Source organism: Camelus bactrianus, chromosome 1 (assembly GCF_048773025.1).
Source record: "Camelus bactrianus isolate YW-2024 breed Bactrian camel chromosome 1, ASM4877302v1, whole genome shotgun sequence".
Classification (NCBI taxonomy): domain Eukaryota; kingdom Metazoa; phylum Chordata; class Mammalia; order Artiodactyla; family Camelidae; genus Camelus; species Camelus bactrianus.
The window spans coordinates 1,393,080-1,412,868 of record NC_133539.1 but is presented as its reverse complement, the minus strand read 5'-3'; the positions used below and the strand labels follow the sequence as shown (position 1 = coordinate 1,412,868).

Sequence of the window (19,789 nt, the reverse complement as noted above, 5' to 3'; positions counted from 1 at the left end):
AGTGGAGTCCAGAGTCCTGGTGACTGAGGCACTAGAAAAACGGCTCAGCAGCACCTCAGAAGAGGGGAGACCGCTCCTCAGGACCAGGTACTGAGACCCCCGGGGTGGGGGCGCCAGGCCAGGGACAGTTCAGCACACGGCGCAGCCGGGGTACAAAGTGGGAGGTGCTCACGTGGCCCGCGGTGCCCATCTTCACCTCGACAGCCTCACCGTCCTCGTCCCCCAAGGAATCATGCTCACACCAGCCAGAAATGAAACACAGGGAACACAAAGCATATTCAACAAAAGCGTGTATTAAAGCCCTGACTGGAAACTGGTTAGTGATTAAGGCACTCGGACGTTATGGTCCCCTTGAGGCTACAGTGCGTGGCTTCTCCCAGCACATCTGAGACGGAGTGCACGGCCGAGACGCTGCTGCCCGGGCTAGGGGCTCCGTCCTACTTCCTGACTTGCGGCCCTGCTCTCAGCCCAGCCGCCGAGGGTCAAGGAAGAGCAATTTTCCAGAAACTACCGTGTTAATATCGAGCTCAGTGAAGTCTACCACAAACTTTCTTTTATAAACAAAGAGTAGAAAGTAAAAATCTGCAGGCTGCTATAAAACACGCAGGGATGTTTCACACTCTAAGTCGCTATCAGATGCCCGAGAAGGCAGAGAAGTAGACTAAAGAGTTTGTTAAGGTTGTTTCTTAGTTTGTGAACGCCTGAGGGCAGAACCGTTCATTCAGACACAGAGCTGCGATGTGGACAGCCGGCCGCCCAGCTGTCTGGTGACGCTCTTACCGCGGTGGCTGTGTAGGCTCATCTGACGCTCTAACTCATGACCCGGAGTGAAGTGGGGACACCAGCCTCCCACCTTCCAAAGCTCAGGGTTTCTCTAAGTCAAAGCAGTTGGGCAACTGGGACTATTTTCAGGTCTCTTTCAACAAAGGCAGCTCACGGTGACTTCACTGCCTGCTGTCCCCACCAGAGAGCAGTCGGACTACTGACTCAAGTCTCGCACCTTGACCTGGAAGAAGCGGAACCACTGCGTGCCGCACCCAGGCCCTGGACAGGCCCCTGAGCCCCCTCAAGAAGCTGCCTCTGAAGGAGCTTCTCAAATGTGCCCGAGACAAGGGGCGAGGCTGGGAGCCGGGTCCTCTGACAAGCGGGACAGGTGCCGGCATCCCCTGTGGTGCGTGGGGACCGTCCCACTGCCCGGCACACGCCGGCCCCAGGGCACAGAGCCCAGCGGAGCAGGTGGCCAGCACGCAGTCCCTTCCTCCCAAGGCGGACCTGCGGTCACCCACCATCCCTAAATGACCGTGGCAGACAGGCAGGGCGGGCCCGAGACTCAGGCAGCACTTGTGAGGGCGCAGGACTGCCCTGCTGACAGTGGGGCCGGAGCTATGATCCCCGAGTACCGCCCTCGGAGAGGCTGTTTCACACTGCAGGTTTCCATTAGCAAAGAATCTTGATGTTCCAGGAAAGATACAAATTAAAAGCCATCCCGTATGTGGTCTGAACCTTGCTAGTAAAGTTTTCTGATGGAATCTTTTAGGTGGGAGAATAAAATCCAACAATTACTCAAAAAAGAAATTTCAAAGCTACTTGGTGTGGCCGCAGTCAAGAAGCGTCAGGCTGTGTCCTGGGACCCGGGTCCATGGAAAGCCGTCTGTGGTTCTGGGGAAACGAGGGTCCCACGAGGACCTGGACGCGCTCTCCCTCCTGCTGAGCTGCGTGCGGGGCGGGGGACGGAGGGGAGGGGTCTGCACGCAGCTCGCAGACCAGACGGGTTACAGGGCTGGATGGAATGTGCAGGCTTCCTCCTCAAATTAACAACCAAACAACAAAGAAAACCGTGACAGGCTTCCTCTCTCAGGGACTAAGCAGAGAAACAAGAGAAAAGGGACAGAAGCTCACAGGCCTGTGCCGGGAGCGCGGCTTCTGACGGCCCCTCAGCCAGGGGCGAGGGCGGCAGCCCCGGGAGAGGCGCCGAGGCCGCTGGACGCGCCGGGGACTGCGTCTAGTTGTTCTCGAATCTCGCGTACGGGTTTTCTTCTTTAAACAAACCTGGAAACAGAACAGGCCTGATTACAAAGGCACTAAGGCAGCAGGACACACAAGTCAGAGCAACACGTGAAGTTTGTCTAAGGCGTCACGGAGATCAAAAGCAGGACTTCGCAGGTTCAAGTGCGACCTTAACCTTTTTGAAAGTCAAACCACAGGTGACTTTAAAACTGAAGTAAAATTTACTGGAAACAAAAACTTCTAAGAAAAATAGATCATTAAGAAATAGAGCCTTGTTTGCCGATTCTCTCAAAGAGAAATTAAGAAATTTAAAGCCACTATCTCTTCCCTCAGTGGTTGGCCCACGCAGGAAAAAAACAGAACAAAATCGCCTCAATTTAAATATGCTTATAAATGCTCACTAAGTTTCAGAAGTAAGGTCACAAAAACAAGGTGCCATCGACTTAAGTGTGAAGGTGCTGAACACGGAGAAACCAGGAGTTTTCTCTTAATTATGGACACACTCTCTTCGTCTCTTTAAAAATCTGTACCGTGAACCCAGCACATCAGGAGCAACAAACCTACTTACCATGGGATTTTTTTTGGGGGTGGGGGGAAGGTAGGAGCAAAGGGGACAGTGCCCACTGGTCAGAGGAAGAGGGCGGGCCTCAGCCCGGGGGGAGGCACACTGTAGGTTCTGGGCAAAGAACTACCGCTACCAAGTATCAAATGCAAGCTGTCCTGTTAAGATCCTGCCACGGGGGGTGGGGGGACCTAGCTCCTGGCTCGACTTCTGGTTTAGAGGGAAAAAGAGACATAAACTGCTCCGTGACTAGGAAACCAAATGCCTTCTAAAGACCAGGAGAGGGTTCCATCTGCGCTGTGCTCCGTGTGTTACACAAACCAGGTGCCCTCACGTGCCCTCCTACCTCCCACAGAACTCCAGGCTCCCCACAGTCCAGACCATTCGATGGGCACAAGTTAATCCCATCAGTGCAATCAGAGGCCAAACTGACCATCTTCACAACAGGGATAAAGCCACTCAGCAATGGTTACAGAAAGGCCTTCTCCCTGGCCAGGCCTCGTCAGGCTGAGCCAGCGGGCGTGCAAAGGCCCGGGGCAGCACCGCGCTATGCTTGGCAGGGAAAGACACTCCGTTCTGTGTTCAAGTGTGTGTGCGCACACACACAAGCACACATTCACCTCTCCTTTTATTTATGTTAATGTTAATCAGACGCCAAAAGCTCCTTTCTGTGATTTCAATTTCACGGGAAACCAAGCGCCAGGGAGCAGAACACGCCAAAAATCAGTACAGAACCAACTAAACACTGAGAAAACACTCCCTCTCCCCAAAGAAACAGCAAAACAAAACAGGGACTAGCTCCCGGAAACCAAGGCAGCGTGGCCTCAGGGTGGCTGCCCTTCAAGAAAGGGCCGCAACCACGGCGGGTGGAAGTCGGGTGCCAGCGGGCCGCCGTGAACCCCAACACTTCAGGAGCAGACGAGGGCCAGGAAGGCTGGCTTAGGGAGAGATGCTCGAAGGCTCCATCTCACAAGACGCCCGGTGGGCCGTGGCACCACTTGGGACAAAAGGCAGCTACTTCTCCTGGTGGGGTCCTTCTGTTTGCAGGGCCGGATCTGTAGCCCACACCCCACAGCAGACCTCAGTGGGCATTTAAAACGGCCTAGGTGGCCAGACCCCACTTCCTGCCGGCTGAGATGGAGAGTCTTACCATATTTCCTTCTGATTTCATCATGTCTTGACTTCATCTCTGCTCTCCTAAAAAAAAAAGAAATCTCATCCAGCATCAAAACACAGTGTAATGTGAACAGCCGTGCCCCTCACTCCCTTCAGCAGAGGCTGTGGGCTCGCTCGGTAAGACAGGGACGGCTTGGCCATGGCCACCCTCCCATGGGGACGAGCAGACTCTGGAAGCTGCTCCAGGGTCACCTCCTTCGAGTCTTCATTTCAATAAAAGCAATGCAAACACCCTGTACTGATATTTGTAAATTTTTTTTTCATGTAAAGAAAACAAACCAATCAGCAAAAACCTCATGCCTGGTTCTGAAGACGGGGGCAGGTGGCTGTCGGTGACAGCGCGGACACCTCTCCGGCCCCAGCCCTCGCCAGCGGCGTGAGGTCAGCACCTCCCGCCGCTGTAGCCTGGCCCCTCCTCAGGCAGGGTGATCCCCACCTCCCCTGCCACCAAGGGCAGTCCTGGGGCCACACCACACACCCAGCGCCCCCTTCACGCCCCCACCCAAGTGCCCCATGACCAGGAACGTGTCTGTCAGAGCACTGGCAACACGAGAGGCCCAATTCCAGGGTCCCCGTCCCTAGAGATCTCAGGCAGGCAGGGGACCTCAGTCCAAAGCTTTCCTCCACCTCAGGGCCCCTGCTCACACAGCGCTGGATGGGCCGTCAAAGCCTTGCCACCTGCTTCAGTAGAACCCGCAGTGGCTAGCCATAAATGGCAACATCCTGCCAGCCCCCAAACACCAGGGGGTGGCCACCGGCCAGGCCCCCCGCACACGGTTCCCCATCCTTCAGGCCACAACCGAGAAAACCCCACAGACGCTCAACATGCCCGCATGTCACACGTGGAGAAAACTTGGGGCATAGAAGCGTCACTCCCCACGCCTCCCCAGTGCCACCTCACCTCTCCTCCTGCCGGACCCGCCTTTCCTCTCGCTCCCGCATGGCCTTCTCCTCGCTCTTGTCGGGCCCCCGGCTCCTCTTCCTCCTGCAGCAGCAGCAGCAGCAGCAGACGGCGACGCCCAGGAGGATGGTCCCCCCAATCACCGACATGGTGATGATCAGGGCCTCAAAGTTCACTGCAGAGGCAAATGCACAGAGTGAGTGCGGGGACCCGCCCGGCGACACCCCTCCTGGGGGGCCTCCAGAGCAAGGGGCAAGGCAGCGGCAGCAGCAGCGGGACTGCCTCCTCCTCCCGTCTCTTGCAACCTGCCCACTAACCAGGACGGGCTGAAGCAGCAGGCAGCTATTCTCACCACCTGACACTGAAAGGTCGTTTCAAGCCCGAGAAGTTAGCTAAACCAGAAAGAAAGAGAATGCCCAGGCGTGTACTGAGACTCTCATGCTAAACTCAATCACATGGAAGGTGTGGAACGGGAAGTTAAGCCTGATGCGGCTTCTGCGGTCATCAGCGTTCAGAGCCAACGGTCACATGTACAGCCAACGGGACGCAGCTCTGACAGTGGTGCCAGAGCATGAGCCGGAGCCACAGGCCGGCCAGGGGACGCCAGGGGCCTGAAAAGGGCTCATGGCCCTCAGATGACTTTAAGGTTTCCTGCAGAGACCAAACACATTTACAAGTTTCAGGTCTTCCCAACTTCTCTCGGGATTCACAAATTAAAACCAGCCAGTCAGTACTTTTCCATCCTGTCCAGCCAGAGCTGATCAGAGGCTGGGAGGCTCTGGAGGGAGCCCGCCCAGGACACGGTGTGACAGGAGCAGGACGGCCCATAGCAGCGCCACTCTCCCCTGGAACCAAACTTACAAATTATGCCACCACATGGAGCTGATAACCTCGGATCCCACTGGCTTCCTGGTTCAGGGTGGGCTGGGGCGGGGTCTGCAAGGTGAGAGCTTCTCCTCGGGGAGGAGCACAGATCCCACGTGCCCCGGTGCCCCCTCCCCAGACCCACCTCAGGCCACCAGCATGAAGGCACCCACCCTCAGGAACAGGGGTTACATCTGATCAAACACCCGCTGAGCTTTTAATCACGTGCTTTCCCTCCTCTGGCCTGTTCTGGACATGCAAAAACCGCCGGGAGCAGCAGCGTCAGGAGGCCCCTCCAGCAGAGGTGCAGCTGCAATGGAGCTCCAGAGCCGCCAAGTCTAAAAGCTGGTAGGATCGACCCGAAGGACGGCGGGCTCAAAACACACCTACCCCTAACAGCTTTTCTAATTACCAGCTGAGTCCAGCTATGTCAGCAGAACCGAAATCCCATCAGGAAGGGAAACAAAATCCGGGCCCCCTTCCCTGTGGGCCCTGCACACCCACCACGGGACGCACAGGACCTGACGGAGAGACACGCTGCTCCTGGACCAGGGTGCAAACGTGAAGGTTTCATTTTTCTCCAAATGAACATATATCCTTAAGATCATTATGATCAAAACCCCGAAACAACTTTGCCGAGAACTGGGTATGACTGCACAATTATTTGTAAGACTGACAAGCCCCTACAGCACAGGCTTGAGTCAGGGTGAGGCGCTGCCGTGACAGCACCACGTGGGCCAGGAGGGTCCCCAGGGGCCCAGCCCCAGTTCCCCACTGTTCAGCCCCCAGGGCAAGGTCCCCTCAACCGCCTCCTCGTCCTGGGGACCAGGAGCAGCTCCTGCTCAGAAACAGCCCGTTTCAGGTCCCTGCCAGCCGAGGAACAAGCCAAACAAGTCAATCGCATCTTCTCTCAGGAACAGGGGGCACCGCACCCCCAAGTCACTACCAAGCCTGCCTCCCAGTGCCCCTGCCTCCTGCCCTTCGTGAGCCTGTGTGGCGTGCGGTGCACTGTTAGGTTAACTGAGCACAAGCAGAACTTTCATGGCAGCGCTGATTTTGTGAGAAGCAATGAAAACATGGACTCACCCCAGCAGACGCCCCAGCGTGCAGAGCTCAGCTGGCAGAGAGAACCGGGGGGCAGGATTTTTGCCACCGGGTAGTCCAAGCACGCCTTGTTAGTGTTGCACCAGAGACACTGGAAGAGAAGTTCAGGCTCACAGTGTGAAGACTGAAGGCAGACGGCCGGCCTCCGACCCCAGTCCTGCCACACTGCCTGCTCCCTCTTTGGCCCCCACCCCAACGAAGCGGCTCCACCCCTCCTGCCCATCCAGGCCTCTTTCAGGAGACAACTTAAGATGGCTGAGAAAGGCTATTAATAACCATCACTTAAAAGATCCCTGCACGCAGGCAGCCCCTGGAGCAAGGGGACGCGGCCTGCTCCCGGGTCACGTGCTGACCGCGCATGACTTACAGAGACGTTTTTCAGGCACTCTTCACAGGTCCTGTTTGTGTTCTGAGAACAAGCTGCAGGGAAAGAACAGACATCGCTGAGAATCCTGGGGCGGCAACCCCGGGGAGGGCGCAGGGGCGACACCCTCGTGCGCCAAGCCCTCGGGGCACACGAGCAGTGGCTGCCAAGCCCCTGTAGGTGGCCCCGGCGGAAAAGCAGGCCGCGCACACGTGCCCTGACCAGCGGGTCTCCCGGGCAGGAGGGAGGCACCACACAGCAAGGCAGGCCGTCCCCCCACAGAACCCTTATGGCAGACCCCTGTCTGCAGACGCCCCCCCGGCTCGGCAGCACGCTGTCTGGAACCAAAGGCCACAGCAGTACCAGGCCAGACCCCAGCAGGCCTCAGTACCCTGGCCCACGCCCCCAGACACGAGGCAGAAGGCGGTTCCAATTGCACAGAGCACACCTCTCCCGGAGAAGCGGGGGTGGGGGCTCCAAGCACCCTTCACAGCACGGCTGCCGCGGGCAGGGTCAGACCCCAGGCAGGTGACAGCTCTGGAGCTCCGCTGACCAGCAGTGAGGAGCTAGTGCAGGAATGACTTCCAGGACACAAGCGACAGCAGCTGTTCACCCATACCACCCCCAAAACACATGCTCGCGTAAGAGACCAGTGCAGACAGCACCAGAGTCACAACCAGGCACCAACGCACACCTGCCAGGAAGACGGACGACGCCAAGCGCTGGCACGGACGGGGCCTCAGATGCGCGGCCGGAGAGCAGCGCAGCCCAGGCACTTGCGTGCACACACACACACACGCTGCCCTCGGACTCGGCAACTCCACCCCGGGCCGTGGACAGAAACCAGAACACACACCCGGGGAGGTGGCAGCAGCCTGGCACACGGCAACAGCCAAGACCTGAAAACAGCCTAGAAGTCTGGACGCCCCACTCGGCCGCGGCCTCCACGTGGTCCTGGGCACTGCCGGGCTCCCTGCCAGGGCCCTTGGGCTCCTCCTGCCTGGCGCCCCCCACAACACGCTGCGCCTGGCGGGGCAAGAGGACAGGGGAGGTCATCGGAGGACGGACAGAGAAACTGGTACAGTCCCCCAACAGGACACTCTCCAGCCCTAAAAAGAAGCGCGCTGTCTACATAAAACACGGATGGAGCTTACAGACGGGCAGACCCAGAAGCCTCACACAAAGCCCACGGCACACGGCCTGCGGTTCGGGAGCAGCTGGACCCACCTGCGGTGGATGGACTGGAGAGCCTGTTATGAGGCTCGAGAGAGGCCAGCGTCACAGGGGTCACTCACCCGAAGGCACACGTGAGATCCCTGCCTGCATTCTATCAGACTGATCTCAAAGGAAAAACAGGCACGCGCTGAGCTCATTAATGACGCGCGCAGGGAGGTGCGGGGGTAGCGCAGATGTCCGCAACTTCAAAATGCACCGACCGGAGGAGTCGGACACCCGGACGGACGACGTACAGCAGAACGAGATAAAACCTAGCGGTGGGCGTGTGAGTGTTCACTGTCCAGTTCTGTCCACTCTCCTGTGCTTTTGAAGATTTTCATAAGTAACTGTAGGGGAAAAGAGCTTTCACTTTAAGTGACAATTTTATTCATCATGTTTACTAAGTGAGACTAAAACAGTAAACTTACTTTGAAATAGTTGGGGAGTGTTTCTATTCAATGGTGTAGTTCTTCTATATTCCATTTTAAAAAAATAAAAGCCTACTTCATTCAAAGTGAAATGCAAGCCCCTCTGTCACAACATACCACCCTACAGCGGCTGTTGTCAGACAGTCCTCTTTTCAGAGCATCTAGTGGCGTGCTGCTAGTTTGGGTTGAAGCTTATTTTAAACTTTTTAAGTACTCAAAACAACAGATTCTGTTCAGCCCCAGGAAGGTAAAGAAAATTAACACCCCTGAAACACCTCTCACTCCTCAAAGCACTGCTGGGAGAGGGGCAGGGTCACCCCTGACGTCCCCGGGGCCTGACCTGGGCGAAGGAGAAGCAGCCCCGTGGTGCTGCGGTGAGGACGACATCACTGAAAGGCCGATTCCTAGTTCTGCCCACTAAGGGCCAAGAAAGGATAACGCCCGAAGCAGAGGACCAGGGGTGCTGCCCAGGTCTTGGCTTCGAGACATAATTTCCCACTAAAAGGAAGCAGGCTCCTTGCAGAGAAACAGCTGATTCCAGACCTGGGGCTGAGAAGGGACAAGCTCAGCCTGGGACAGCTCGCTGTGCCGGAAAGTGGCGCAGACTCACAGGCAAAATGGCAAAGGACCCAGAAGCAGCTCGGAGGGTCCTCCCTGCCAAACCGGCACAATTTAACCACCCAGGTGCATGACAGTCATGGACTTGACCTCCTGAATGCGCCAAGGTTTCACACTGACACCAAACAAATGCAGAGAAGGACCACGAGCAGAGTCTCCACCGCAGTAAACACGGACGCTAAGACCGCGGGGCCCGCCGGTCTCAGAGTGCCCCTCCTGGTTTGTTTATACTTGGGAAGGGAGATCAGTACCTGAAAAGTTATCGAGAGCATCCCCACGACCACCTGCGGCCACATGACAAGAGGACAAAGTGACAGCAGGTGCCGCCAGAGGGTGTGGGGAGGACAGTCAGCAAGGGGCTGAATCCTCCCTAAATGTATCTGAGTCATATCAGAGGAAACACGCCAAGACCACAAAGCGGCCCTCAGAGAAGTGGCCAGGCCAGTGAGCACAGACTGAGAGACACGGAGACGGAAGGCGGCCCACGAGCCAGACCCAGAGGACGCTGCTGGGATAATGTCAGTCGCGGGTTCAAGTCTCGTGGCAGGGGCGCCGCCCAGACCGTGCTGCCACGTTCGGGTTCTGGGGAGGAGCGCCCTTGTTCTCAGAGATGCTCCCTGACGAATCGAGGGTAAGCGGCCACAGCACAACTGCCTGCAAAGGGTTTGGTTAAAACGGCACCAGCAGATACACACAGGTGGTGGCAGAGGCTGCAGGAACAGGAAAGGACTCAGGCCTTCACTGCGCTATTTACTCCTTCAGTGTTTTCTGCAGCTTTGACCTGTTTCTCAGTAAACAGCGCTTAGGGGAGGCACAGCGGGAAACAGCCCTGGCTCCAGTCCTTCCTACAACCTGTAAGGGCGGCCGCGGGGGCGGGGCGAGGCAAGAGGCACAGGAATGTTCAGGTCCCCGTTACCACCGGCCCTGCAAGAGCTAAAGACACACACCACCACCCTGTTCCCCCGGCCAGTGTGAGTCAACAGAGGCCTCCGGGAGGGAGACTCTCCACGCAGGAGCACTGACCTTCAAGGTCCCCAAGGAAGCTCAGAGCCCCAGAAGGCCGTTCCTTACCGCCTCTGGAAACACCACGGTGTCTTATGCAGAAAAGAAAATGCATTAACCATCTGCTATCCTGTTCAGAGGCAGGAGGTCAAAGGTCACTCCCTGCATCTCATCTCATCCCGGGAATCAGAAACCTTGTGCTGAAAGCCCGCAGCCAGCGAACTCTGGCCGCGTTTCCGAGGTCTAATGCCAAATGTCATCGTCCTGACTTCTGAAGGCCTGCGGCTGAGAATCAACTTAGACCCTCCTTATCAGTGACCAGGGAACATTAAGCTTCATGCTCTTGGGAAACCAAAATAAAAAGGGGGAGGAGGGTACAACTCAGTGGTAGAGCGCGTGCTTAGCGTGCACGAGGTCCTGGGTTCAATCCCCAGTACCTCCAATAAAGGTAAATAAACCTAATTACTTCCCCCCAACAAAAAAATAAACAAACAAATTTTTAAAAGATAAAATTTAAAAGAAAAGGTTCTGCTAGGACACAACAATCCATGCTGCATTCGAGTTTCAGGTGAGGCGACTGCTGCAGTACAAAGGGCACACGTCAGCACGTGTGAAGACGTACGTTTTCATAAACAAGGAAATGAGTAAGTGAGTATTTACTGTGGGCAAGCAGGCCACAGGGCTGCATTCGGCCCCACCCTGGGCAGTGGAAAAGCCCCGGAACCTGCACGGTGGCCACACCACATGGTGACAGGGCACAGAGCGTGCCTGCACTGTCAGTATCACACGAGAAACAGGGCAAAAAGTTCATTTAAACAAAGAAGTCTTGGCTGTGCTACCACCTCTGCAGAGGAGTGAAGAGCACAACACAGGTCAAGACGCGGACGGGCGGCGCCCACATCCAGCCCCTCCAAACCCTTGCCCTGCGGCGAGGAGCCCCCGCCCGCCTCCTGCGCTGGCCGCCACCCAGCTCCTCTAGACCCTCCATTTACTACAACAGATTGAGGCCATTTCAGGGGTGGCCTTCCCTCAGGATATAAAGATGAAACTCTGGGATGGAGTCTGACCCCAAACACAATTAAAGCAGGTCCAAAGCCAATGAACTTCCCCCTGAAGATCTCACATACCTTGGGGGCCCGATGCCTCCCCTCCCAAGCACACGTTAGAGAAGACATCAGAGATGGCTGGTTCGGGATCAGTGTGACGGTGTTTGAATTCACACACCTGTGAGGGTTAATTTTATGTGTCAACTTGATTGGGCTAAGGGATGCCCAGAGGGCTGGTACCACACTGTTTCTGGGTGTGTCTGGGAGGGTGTTTCTGTCGAGCATTTGAGTTGGTGGACGGGTGAAAGCAGAGGGTCCTGTGCAGGCGGGGGGCGGGGGGCATCACCTAAATCGCTGAGGGCCTGAACAGAACAAAAAGGCATGGAAGCAAGAATGTGCTTTTTGTTGGAGCTGGGACATCCCTCTTCCCCTGGCCTCGGACCTGCGGGCTTGGACTGGGACGTACCCAATGGCTCAGGCCTTGAGACTCGGGCTGGAACTACACACCAGCCTCCCTGGGTCTCCAGCTGCAGACAGCAGATCACAGGACTCCTCAGCCCCACGATCACACTAGCCAACCCCTCATAATAACTCTGTCTCCATGGCTACATATATTCTGTAGGTTCTGTTTCGCTAAGGTGGCCAGGCTAATACACACAGCATCCTTGCAAGGAAGACAAAAATGTCTTAAAGACTGCAGTCACATTCCTATGGTATGACAAGCAGTAAAAATCTCACACCAAGCCCTCGCTACAAGGGAAGGGGGGATCTCAGTGCTCAGTGTGGCTAGAAAAGGAGCTGCTTTTCTCCTGTAATACTAGAATGACAGTCTGGTTTAACTCCCAAATGGCCACAGGATGCAGTTACTCATATCCCAGGGCATCTGCCTGCAGCTGGCACCCAGGGCAGTGTGAAAGGCAGAGCAAACACACCCTGACATCGCGCGGTGCGCACACCGTCGGCCGCCAAGGAGTTTCTTGTGCGATCACGACTCCTGGCTCCTGTGCACGCTGTTGGGTAAAAAGTACTGATTCCACATTTGTGCTGAAAACTCAATCTGGACCAGAAGTTCCCTCTACCGTGAAACTCGACTGCTGCATTAACATACAGCATCACAAGTGTATACACAAGTCTGTTAGGAAGCGGACGAGAAGAAACTCAAGCAGTCCTGCACTGGAATAAACACCCCCTAAGGTCACAGAGGAAAGGTGCTTTGCTGTCCCAAACAGAAGTGAACAGAGCCCGGGCTGACGCGAGTTGGCCGGCTGGGCCCCAGCATGTGAGGAGGCCTGCCTGTGGCTAGGCCAGCCTGGGGCTCTGTTCCTCACCCACAGCGATCACAAGGAAAGCCACACACAGCACCCAGCACGACGCTCCCAGATTAAACCCGAGATTCCACCCCGCCTCCAGCAGTACCTGTTTCTGGAATTCCTTGGCCCTAAGGTCATCTGCTCCCCCCCACCTGCCTCCCAGCACTCTAACTGCTGTTTCCTGGTCAGGCTCAAGAACGCAGCGCCTGAACAGACAGGACCCCTGCCTGCAGTCGCCACCGTGGGCCCAGCACCTGGCACAGGTGGTTACCAAGAACAGGTGGGATAAACCAAGGAAGGCTGCCACCTGCCCATGCACCGCAGGTCTGGAGAGTGTAGGAGCAGAGTAAGTCCAAGCGCTGGCCGCTGTCCCTGGAGCTCCCTGGAGGGGTCTACCCTGCACCGTGGGCGTGAGTGTAGGGGCCACGCACAGGCCTCCCCGAGGGCAGCAGAGCGTCCCCTCAACATACCAGCCGCGCCTTCAGAAGGGCCGGGCGCCTGGACTCTGACCACGACCCGCTGTGGGACAAGCAAGCTCTCGAGTTCCGACTCCGAGTCCACACCCGAGAGCTCCTTCCAAGAAGGTCGTGGCCACGTTACCGAGAGGACAGTGCGCCCGGCCAGGCCGACCCCGCGGGTCCCACGCTGAGCCAGGACAAAGGGCCGGCCTGCCGCCCCCGCCCCGAGGCCTGCGGCGGCCAGGCCCGCGGACGGACACTCGGGTGGCCCCCGGCCGCCCCCGCAGACCACGCGGGCCTGAGGCAGCGACCCAGCGCAGCGGTGGTCCACGCCCTCCGCCCTCCACGCCCCGCGTGACCCCAGCCCAGCGCCCCCCTGACTCCGACCCCGCGCCCTCGCGTCTCCCGCCCTCACCCTGCGCCGAGGCCGCCGGGAGAAGCAGCAGGAGGAGCGCGGCGCCGCCGAGGGCCAGTCCCCAGCGCGGCGTCGGCGCGCGGACCCCGCCGGACGCCATGGTGGCTGTGGCCCCGCCGGTCTGTCGGTCGTCGTTGGCCGGACGCGCCCCACCTTGGACCCCGGCCAGGGAGCCTCCGGCCGGAAGAGCCGCGCCGGAAGCGGGCGGGGCAGCGGCGGGAGAGTGCGCAACAGCGGCCCCGCCCCTCGCCCTCCGGCCCTCCCCGGCCGCTCGAGGTGCCCGCCTCCCGGCGCGGCGGGGCTCAGCGCGCCTGCGCGGCCCCGAGGCCGTTTCTCTCGGGCGCGCGGTGGTCCTGACCCTCGGGGAGTGGAGGTGCTGCGGTCTTTCCTGGGCTGGTCCCGCGGGCCACGCAAAGCCCGCGCGCTCAGTCCCGACCCCCGCCCGGAAGACCTCCGCCCCGGGTCCCCGCACGCCCGCCTCCCCGGGACGCCCCTTCACCTCCGCGGAGTCAGGGCTCCGGCCGGGGGCGGGGTTGGGGCGGGGAGCCGGTGGGCCGCTGCCGGCTCTCCGTCCTGGGACGGCGTCGAGAACTGATAAAGATACGTGATGCGGGAGCCCAGGCGCTTTCGTTGTAAGGTTGTGTTTTCGTAGCCAAAGTACAGTGGGGTCTTGGGAATGGTACAGGGAGGTCAGAGACCCGTCTCCTAAACTTGCTGGGGTCCCTGACTGTGGCTTCCTGGGCCAGCCCGGGGCGTCTGTCGCACGGGAGGTGTCTGCCGGATGGATCTAATTCAAGGCCCCAGCGTCATCTACTGGGTCAGGTTCCACTGCTGTCCCACACCTACCTCAACCCTCGAAGGAAGGGCTGCTGCAGTGAAATCTGGGCAGTGGGCTCTGCAGTCTAAGATGGAATCTGACGGACCCCAGGTAAGCAGGTGTAGTCCCGACTGACCTCTCAGCTTGCAGGATTCAGCGGGGGGGGCCCCTAAATCTTCCATACTTGCTATCCCTGAGAGGGCCCCAACTGGTTAGAATTTAACTGGCCCACAACACCCAGGGCCAGTGTAGAAAGACTTTTCTGAGTCAGGAGGACATGGTTGCCACATATCTGTGCCTCCTTTGATGTGTGGGGACCAAAGGCGGCATCACCTGGTCCGGCCCCATCACCAGCTGTGGAAAACTGGACCCAGCGGGGTGGGTCTCTGCTGAAGGTCACAGGACCAGGAGAGCGGTGCGTCAGGCTGTGAGGCTGGTGTCCCAACCCCGCCAGTTCCTACCTCCATGACCCTGGCTTCAGTGCCACAGCTCAGCTCACAGCACTGCTAACCATGAGGTCACGGAGTCACGCACGGAGAGGACCTGAGGGTCGCAGGTCATGCCGAGTGTCAGTGTCCCTGCCATTCCCTCTTAGAACAGACCTGAGCGAGCCAGGTCACGCTGGTGCTGGACCGTATGCAGGGAAGGAAGCCTGGTCCTACCACGCACAGTGCCTGCGTGTCTGTGATATCAATGTGAATGTCAAATGTTTTAACAAGCCTGTCTTCAACTGGGCACTTAGTCCTTGCAGAGGAACAAAGTTCCTTCCTGTCTGTGTGAGGCAGCAAAGGGCCCTTGATTGCAGTAATCTGCCCCACCTCTTCCAGTTCAAATACTTTATATCTCCATTTGGTTTGGACTTTCTGTTATGAAAAAGATGTTTAAAAACTTATTTGCTGTTGGGAACAGAGTACACACCAGCCCAGGCTTAGAACTCTAGCCCCAGAAAGCAACATTTTTTTCATCCTAACAAACACACAACGGCAATTTACTGGTATTTGAAGGATGTTGGACGTTTGTCAACATTGACCAAGACACAGTGACCCCTACTACACCTTAAGCAGTGCCATCAGCAATGGCATTTTAAAGTACAACTGACTTTTGGGACAATTCGACAACGTGGAAGTTCAAAAAATATGGAGTAACTAGAGCCCAAGTCCTTTTTTGAAAAGGCAGGAGACAGCATTATTGATTCGACACATTCGATTGTCAAAGATCTTCAGGCTAATCGGAAAGACCTAAAACCACACAGGATTAGAAAATATGAACTACAGTGACTTTTCAGAGAAACAGATTGGTTACTCTGCAATCTAGAATTAAAGGAATGTATGGTTTTCCCAAGAAGAGCAATGGTTAGGGAATTAGAATGACACAGTTACAATGGTGTCAACTTAGGAGAAATAACTGTCCAGCCCCCGTGCAACAGGGAGGGCTGTCCACCAGCCTCCCAGACACCGTGGGCTGAGGCGGCTCTGGAATTCCAGGGCCCCCACCTCAAGAGCGTGCATGCTGGAGTCACATGCTACGCACTTTCACGTGAGTTGTTTTTATTTGGTGGTCGACTGTGCCATTGGATTTTTCATCATTATTAGTTAAAGAATTACTTTTAGAAAGGCCGGGTAAGAGATTGAACCTTCTGCTTGGCAGGTGACATTCTAACCCCCGAGATTGTTAACACCGCGGAGATCTCATTTTTCAGCGCAGCTGAGCAGAGGGAGCACGGAGGGCCTCAGACCTCTGAGGAGCCTTGAAGGGATCTGGAAAGGTCTGTGGGTGCCCTGAGACAGGCAGGGGTCAGTGGAGCTCTGGGACAGAGGGAGGGGTGGACTGAGGCAGAGGGCTGTGCCGACAGGACAAAGCCCATTTTCCACGGTCAGATTAAGGGACGGCACAGAGCGTGCACCCCAGCTACGAGGGATGGCTCCAGTGGGGCCGCAAGCCGGAAGGGCCCCCTGGTCCCTGCCAGGTCGGGCCTCTCGGGGCCCAGGGGTTTGCCCTGGACAGAGACACAGGACAGTCTGCCGCCCACCGCCTGCGAGCAGTGGTGAGTCTCAAAGCCCTTCCCATGCCAGCCTCAGAGCCCTCTCAGGGACCAGAGGAAGGGGACTCTAGTGACTCTCCACCCACACTTTGACAAGACAGAAAACTGAGCTTCTTCCGGGTCATGCAGCCAGTGAGAGGTGGGGCTGAACTGGGACCCAGGGGTTCACCCTGGGGGTCCACTCTCCTTCCTGGTGTCTCAGTCCCACCGGGACAAGGTGGGAAATTTTCCAGAGGATTACTTCAAAACAAGCCGGAATATGTCACAAAAACAGGAAATGGACTGAGGGCAACTGACTCTACCGTTCATGTTTCTGGAACCCTCCACTGGGTACTAGCCAGCCCTGGCCCTGCCCAAGAGGATACAGGTTGGTATCTGGTCTCTCCCAGACATCCCTCCCTACGTCCAGGCTGTGACTTCCTGGGAAGCCCCAGGTAGGGGGAGCTGCCTCTGAGCTTCCTCCTGCACACGCAGCGCCTGCAGCCCCCACCCACAGGATCTCCGTTATGTCCATAGTTAGACCTGCGTCAGCTTGCTTTACTGAGCAGTTCTCAAAGTATCGGGTACATCAGAAGCACCTGGAGGCCCTGTCAAAACTGGGATTGCTAGACCCAAGTCGTCCCCAGAGCCTCTGACCCAGCAGGCCCGGGCCCAGGCCCAGCTCTGCGTCTAAGAGATCCGCGGTGAAGCTGAGCCTGTGGTCTCAACCAGCCTTTGAGAAGCGTGGCTCTGGTCCAGCAGGTCTCAACCCCAGCCGACGTCACCAGAGGCACATCTAGAAGCAGCAAGGCCGGCATGCCTGTGTGGCACTCGTGCTAGTGCTAGCCGTGAAGTCAGCGCCTGGTGGGTGCGGTTTGTTTAGGGCTCCCCAGGCCGCGGCTGGCTGAGACCTGAGCTGGGAAGTGCTTACAGCGTGGGCAGGTGAAGTGTTCTAAGTCCCACACAGCAAGAAGCCCTCATGCAGTTAGAATTTAAACTAAGAGTAGGGGCCCAAAGCCAGTGCCTCCACATGTGCCCGTCCGTGGGTCTGCAGGGGCTGAGGGTGTGATACTGTGCCATAGTGATGGTCTGCATCCACTCCCGGAGCAGAGTCCCTAAACCCTTGGAATTTCCTGAGTGCTGAGTGATAAAGGTGTGTCTCTGTTATTCGTAACAAACCCTTCAACCATGTCTGAGTCTGTTCACAAGTGACCTTTGGAAACCAGCTGTGGACGGGGGCTGGTGGCCAGGGGCACTGTCAGTGCCCTCTGCACCCCCACCTCCCGGGCGAGGAGAGGGGCTGGGGGGAATTCATCAGTCATGCCTGGTAATGGAGCCTCCATGAAACCCCGAAAGGACAGGCTTCAGGGAGCTCCCAGATGTGAGGAGAGTGGGCTCAGACGGCCTGGAAGCTTATGCCCCTTCCCCACAACCTGCCCTGTGCACCTCTTCATCTGGCTATTCATTTATTATAAAATAAACCAGTAATCTAGTGAGTAAACTGTTTTCCAGTTGTGAGCCGCTCTAGCAAGTTAATGGAGTCTGATCTATAGCTGGTCTGTCAGAAGCATGGTGACAACCTGGTATTGTGACTGGCGCCTGAGGGATGGGGGTGTCTTGTGGGACTAAGCCCTCAATCTGTAAGATCGCCAGGTAGATAGTGTCAGAATTGAGTTAAATTTGTGGGATGTCCAGTCAGTGTCCTCGGAGAATTGAGTTAATCGCATGCTTTTGTGGGAAAACCGCCTATACCAGAGGTGGCCCATTGTCCGGATTTGCCCAGACTGCAGGACTCCCCAGGATAAGGGACTTCGAGGGTAAAACCAGGATGTCCCAGGCCAACCCGGATTGCTGGTCACTGGGATCTGGCTGCCAACAGCTCTCCCACGTCATTCTGATGCCTCCCTTCCCCCTCCAACGTGTGCCCCCTGCTTGTGCGGGAGCTCTGTCCTGAATTCTGGGTCTGGGCTGTGTGCAGGCTTCATAAAGCCCAGTGTTGTTTACAGCACTGAAAGTGGAGCTCACTCCACCGCCTGCCCAGCAGTTCTGGGGCAGGGGGCTAAGGGACGGTGAGGGCCCACCTGACTGGTGGACTTAGCAGGTCATGTGGGCACTCGGACTGAGCTGGTGAAGGAGAAACTGCTGAAGTACATGATGGTACCCAATGGAGGCTTCATTAAAATAGGCTAAAACATACCAGCTGCGTGTTAGCTCCCTGAAATGCACCTGCAGCCTAGAAACAAAAGCCACTGAGTGGCGTAGGTAAGTGATGGAGGATTTTGACCCTAATCGAGTCTCAAAACCTGCCTTTAAAACAGGAGGTGAATGAGAACACTGCTCGAGCTGGTGGGTACAGCTTGTGACGTTTCTTCCAGTCCACGGGCTCGGGCTGCTGGAGGGGGAGGCATGCTCCCCAGCTGGAGGTCTGGGGACTGGGGGGCCCAGGCATCATGAGAGAACTCCACCCCCAGCTGTAAGAGAGGGAATATGATTACCGCTGAGTGGGTAGACGTGGATGCAGGAGAAAGACCCAGGGGACCACACCCAGGGGACCGCAGGTGATGGAGCCGTCTGGGGGAAGGAGCCAGACTTCCTTGGGCATACCTGTGGGACATGGTGGGGGGACCTTCTGCGTGCAGACCACACGTGACGATGCGCTGGCCTGCCCGGGGTCCAGACGGGAGGGTCAAGACCTCACGTGCAGAGCCACCAACATTTACTGGCTGGGAAGACGGGATGACCTGCGGCCCAGTGATGTCTGAAAGCGATTCCGTTTTGTTCCATCTTGGAAAGATCAAATAAAGCCTGTTTCTTTTCCTAGGCATGGAAGGGGCGCTGCTAATTTGGTCAGAGGTTAATCTTTGGCTATTCTGTTTCAAATTTGGTGGTTTTCGAACAGGTCAGAAATGAGATGCTAGGTGGTGCTAGAGTGGTGGGGTGGTGGGGCTGGGAGCGCCTGTGGGCTTTTGGCGGATGGAAGGATGGATGGACGGACAGAGAGGCATAAGAGCCCTTAGGTGGGATGAGAAGCTGCACTGAAGCCTCTGAGACACATGGTGAGACAGGAGAGCGTGCTGATGCCAGAGCAGCTGTGAGCGGGTGGGGCAGTGGGGAGGCCAGCCTGAGTGGGAGACAGAGCACCCTCCTCAGGGGAACGATCAGCAGTGAGGGTTCTTAGCAACTGAGCAGTCGTGGGCGAGGGGTACTGTCTGTGAATCTTGCTCTAAGTTCCGGATCCCGTGCTCTCCTTCCCAGTGCACATCATTTATAGTTTTACACTGGCGGCGCGGTGGCCCTTCTGTGTGTGTCCGCGATGGCAGCGAACGTGTAAGCTTTTGCCCACCGTTTTCTCAGTGACCGGCACGAGGGGTCCTCCGTATGTGCTTTTGGAATGAATCCACGTTTTAAAATCAAGATTTATGCTGGGAATTTAATAAAGAATTATTTGGGGAGGGGAGGGTACAGCTCAGTGATAGAGTGTG

General features: G+C 57.0%; 1 protein-coding gene across 2 annotated transcripts; it reads right to left on the bottom strand.

The window, feature by feature from the left end:
- Positions 1–273: 273 nt before the first annotated feature.
- Positions 274–13,659, bottom strand: PTTG1IP (PTTG1 interacting protein). Of its 2 annotated transcripts, XM_074341272.1 has the most exons (7): positions 11,369–11,431; positions 7,878–8,004; positions 6,982–7,034; positions 6,597–6,705; positions 4,647–4,821; positions 3,720–3,766; positions 274–2,049 (listed from the first exon to the last, which is right to left on the bottom strand). In XM_074341272.1, exons 1-7 carry the CDS (start codon positions 11,414–11,416, stop codon positions 2,003–2,005), a joined length of 606 nt encoding a protein of 201 aa, XP_074197373.1. In that variant the 5' UTR covers positions 11,417–11,431; the 3' UTR covers positions 274–2,002. The 2 variants fall into 2 exon arrangements, with proteins under 2 accessions (XP_074197373.1, XP_074197408.1); XM_074341307.1 differs by lacking the exons at positions 7,878–8,004; positions 11,369–11,431 and adding an exon at positions 13,471–13,659.
- Between the last annotated feature and the right edge of the window lie 6,130 nt (positions 13,660–19,789).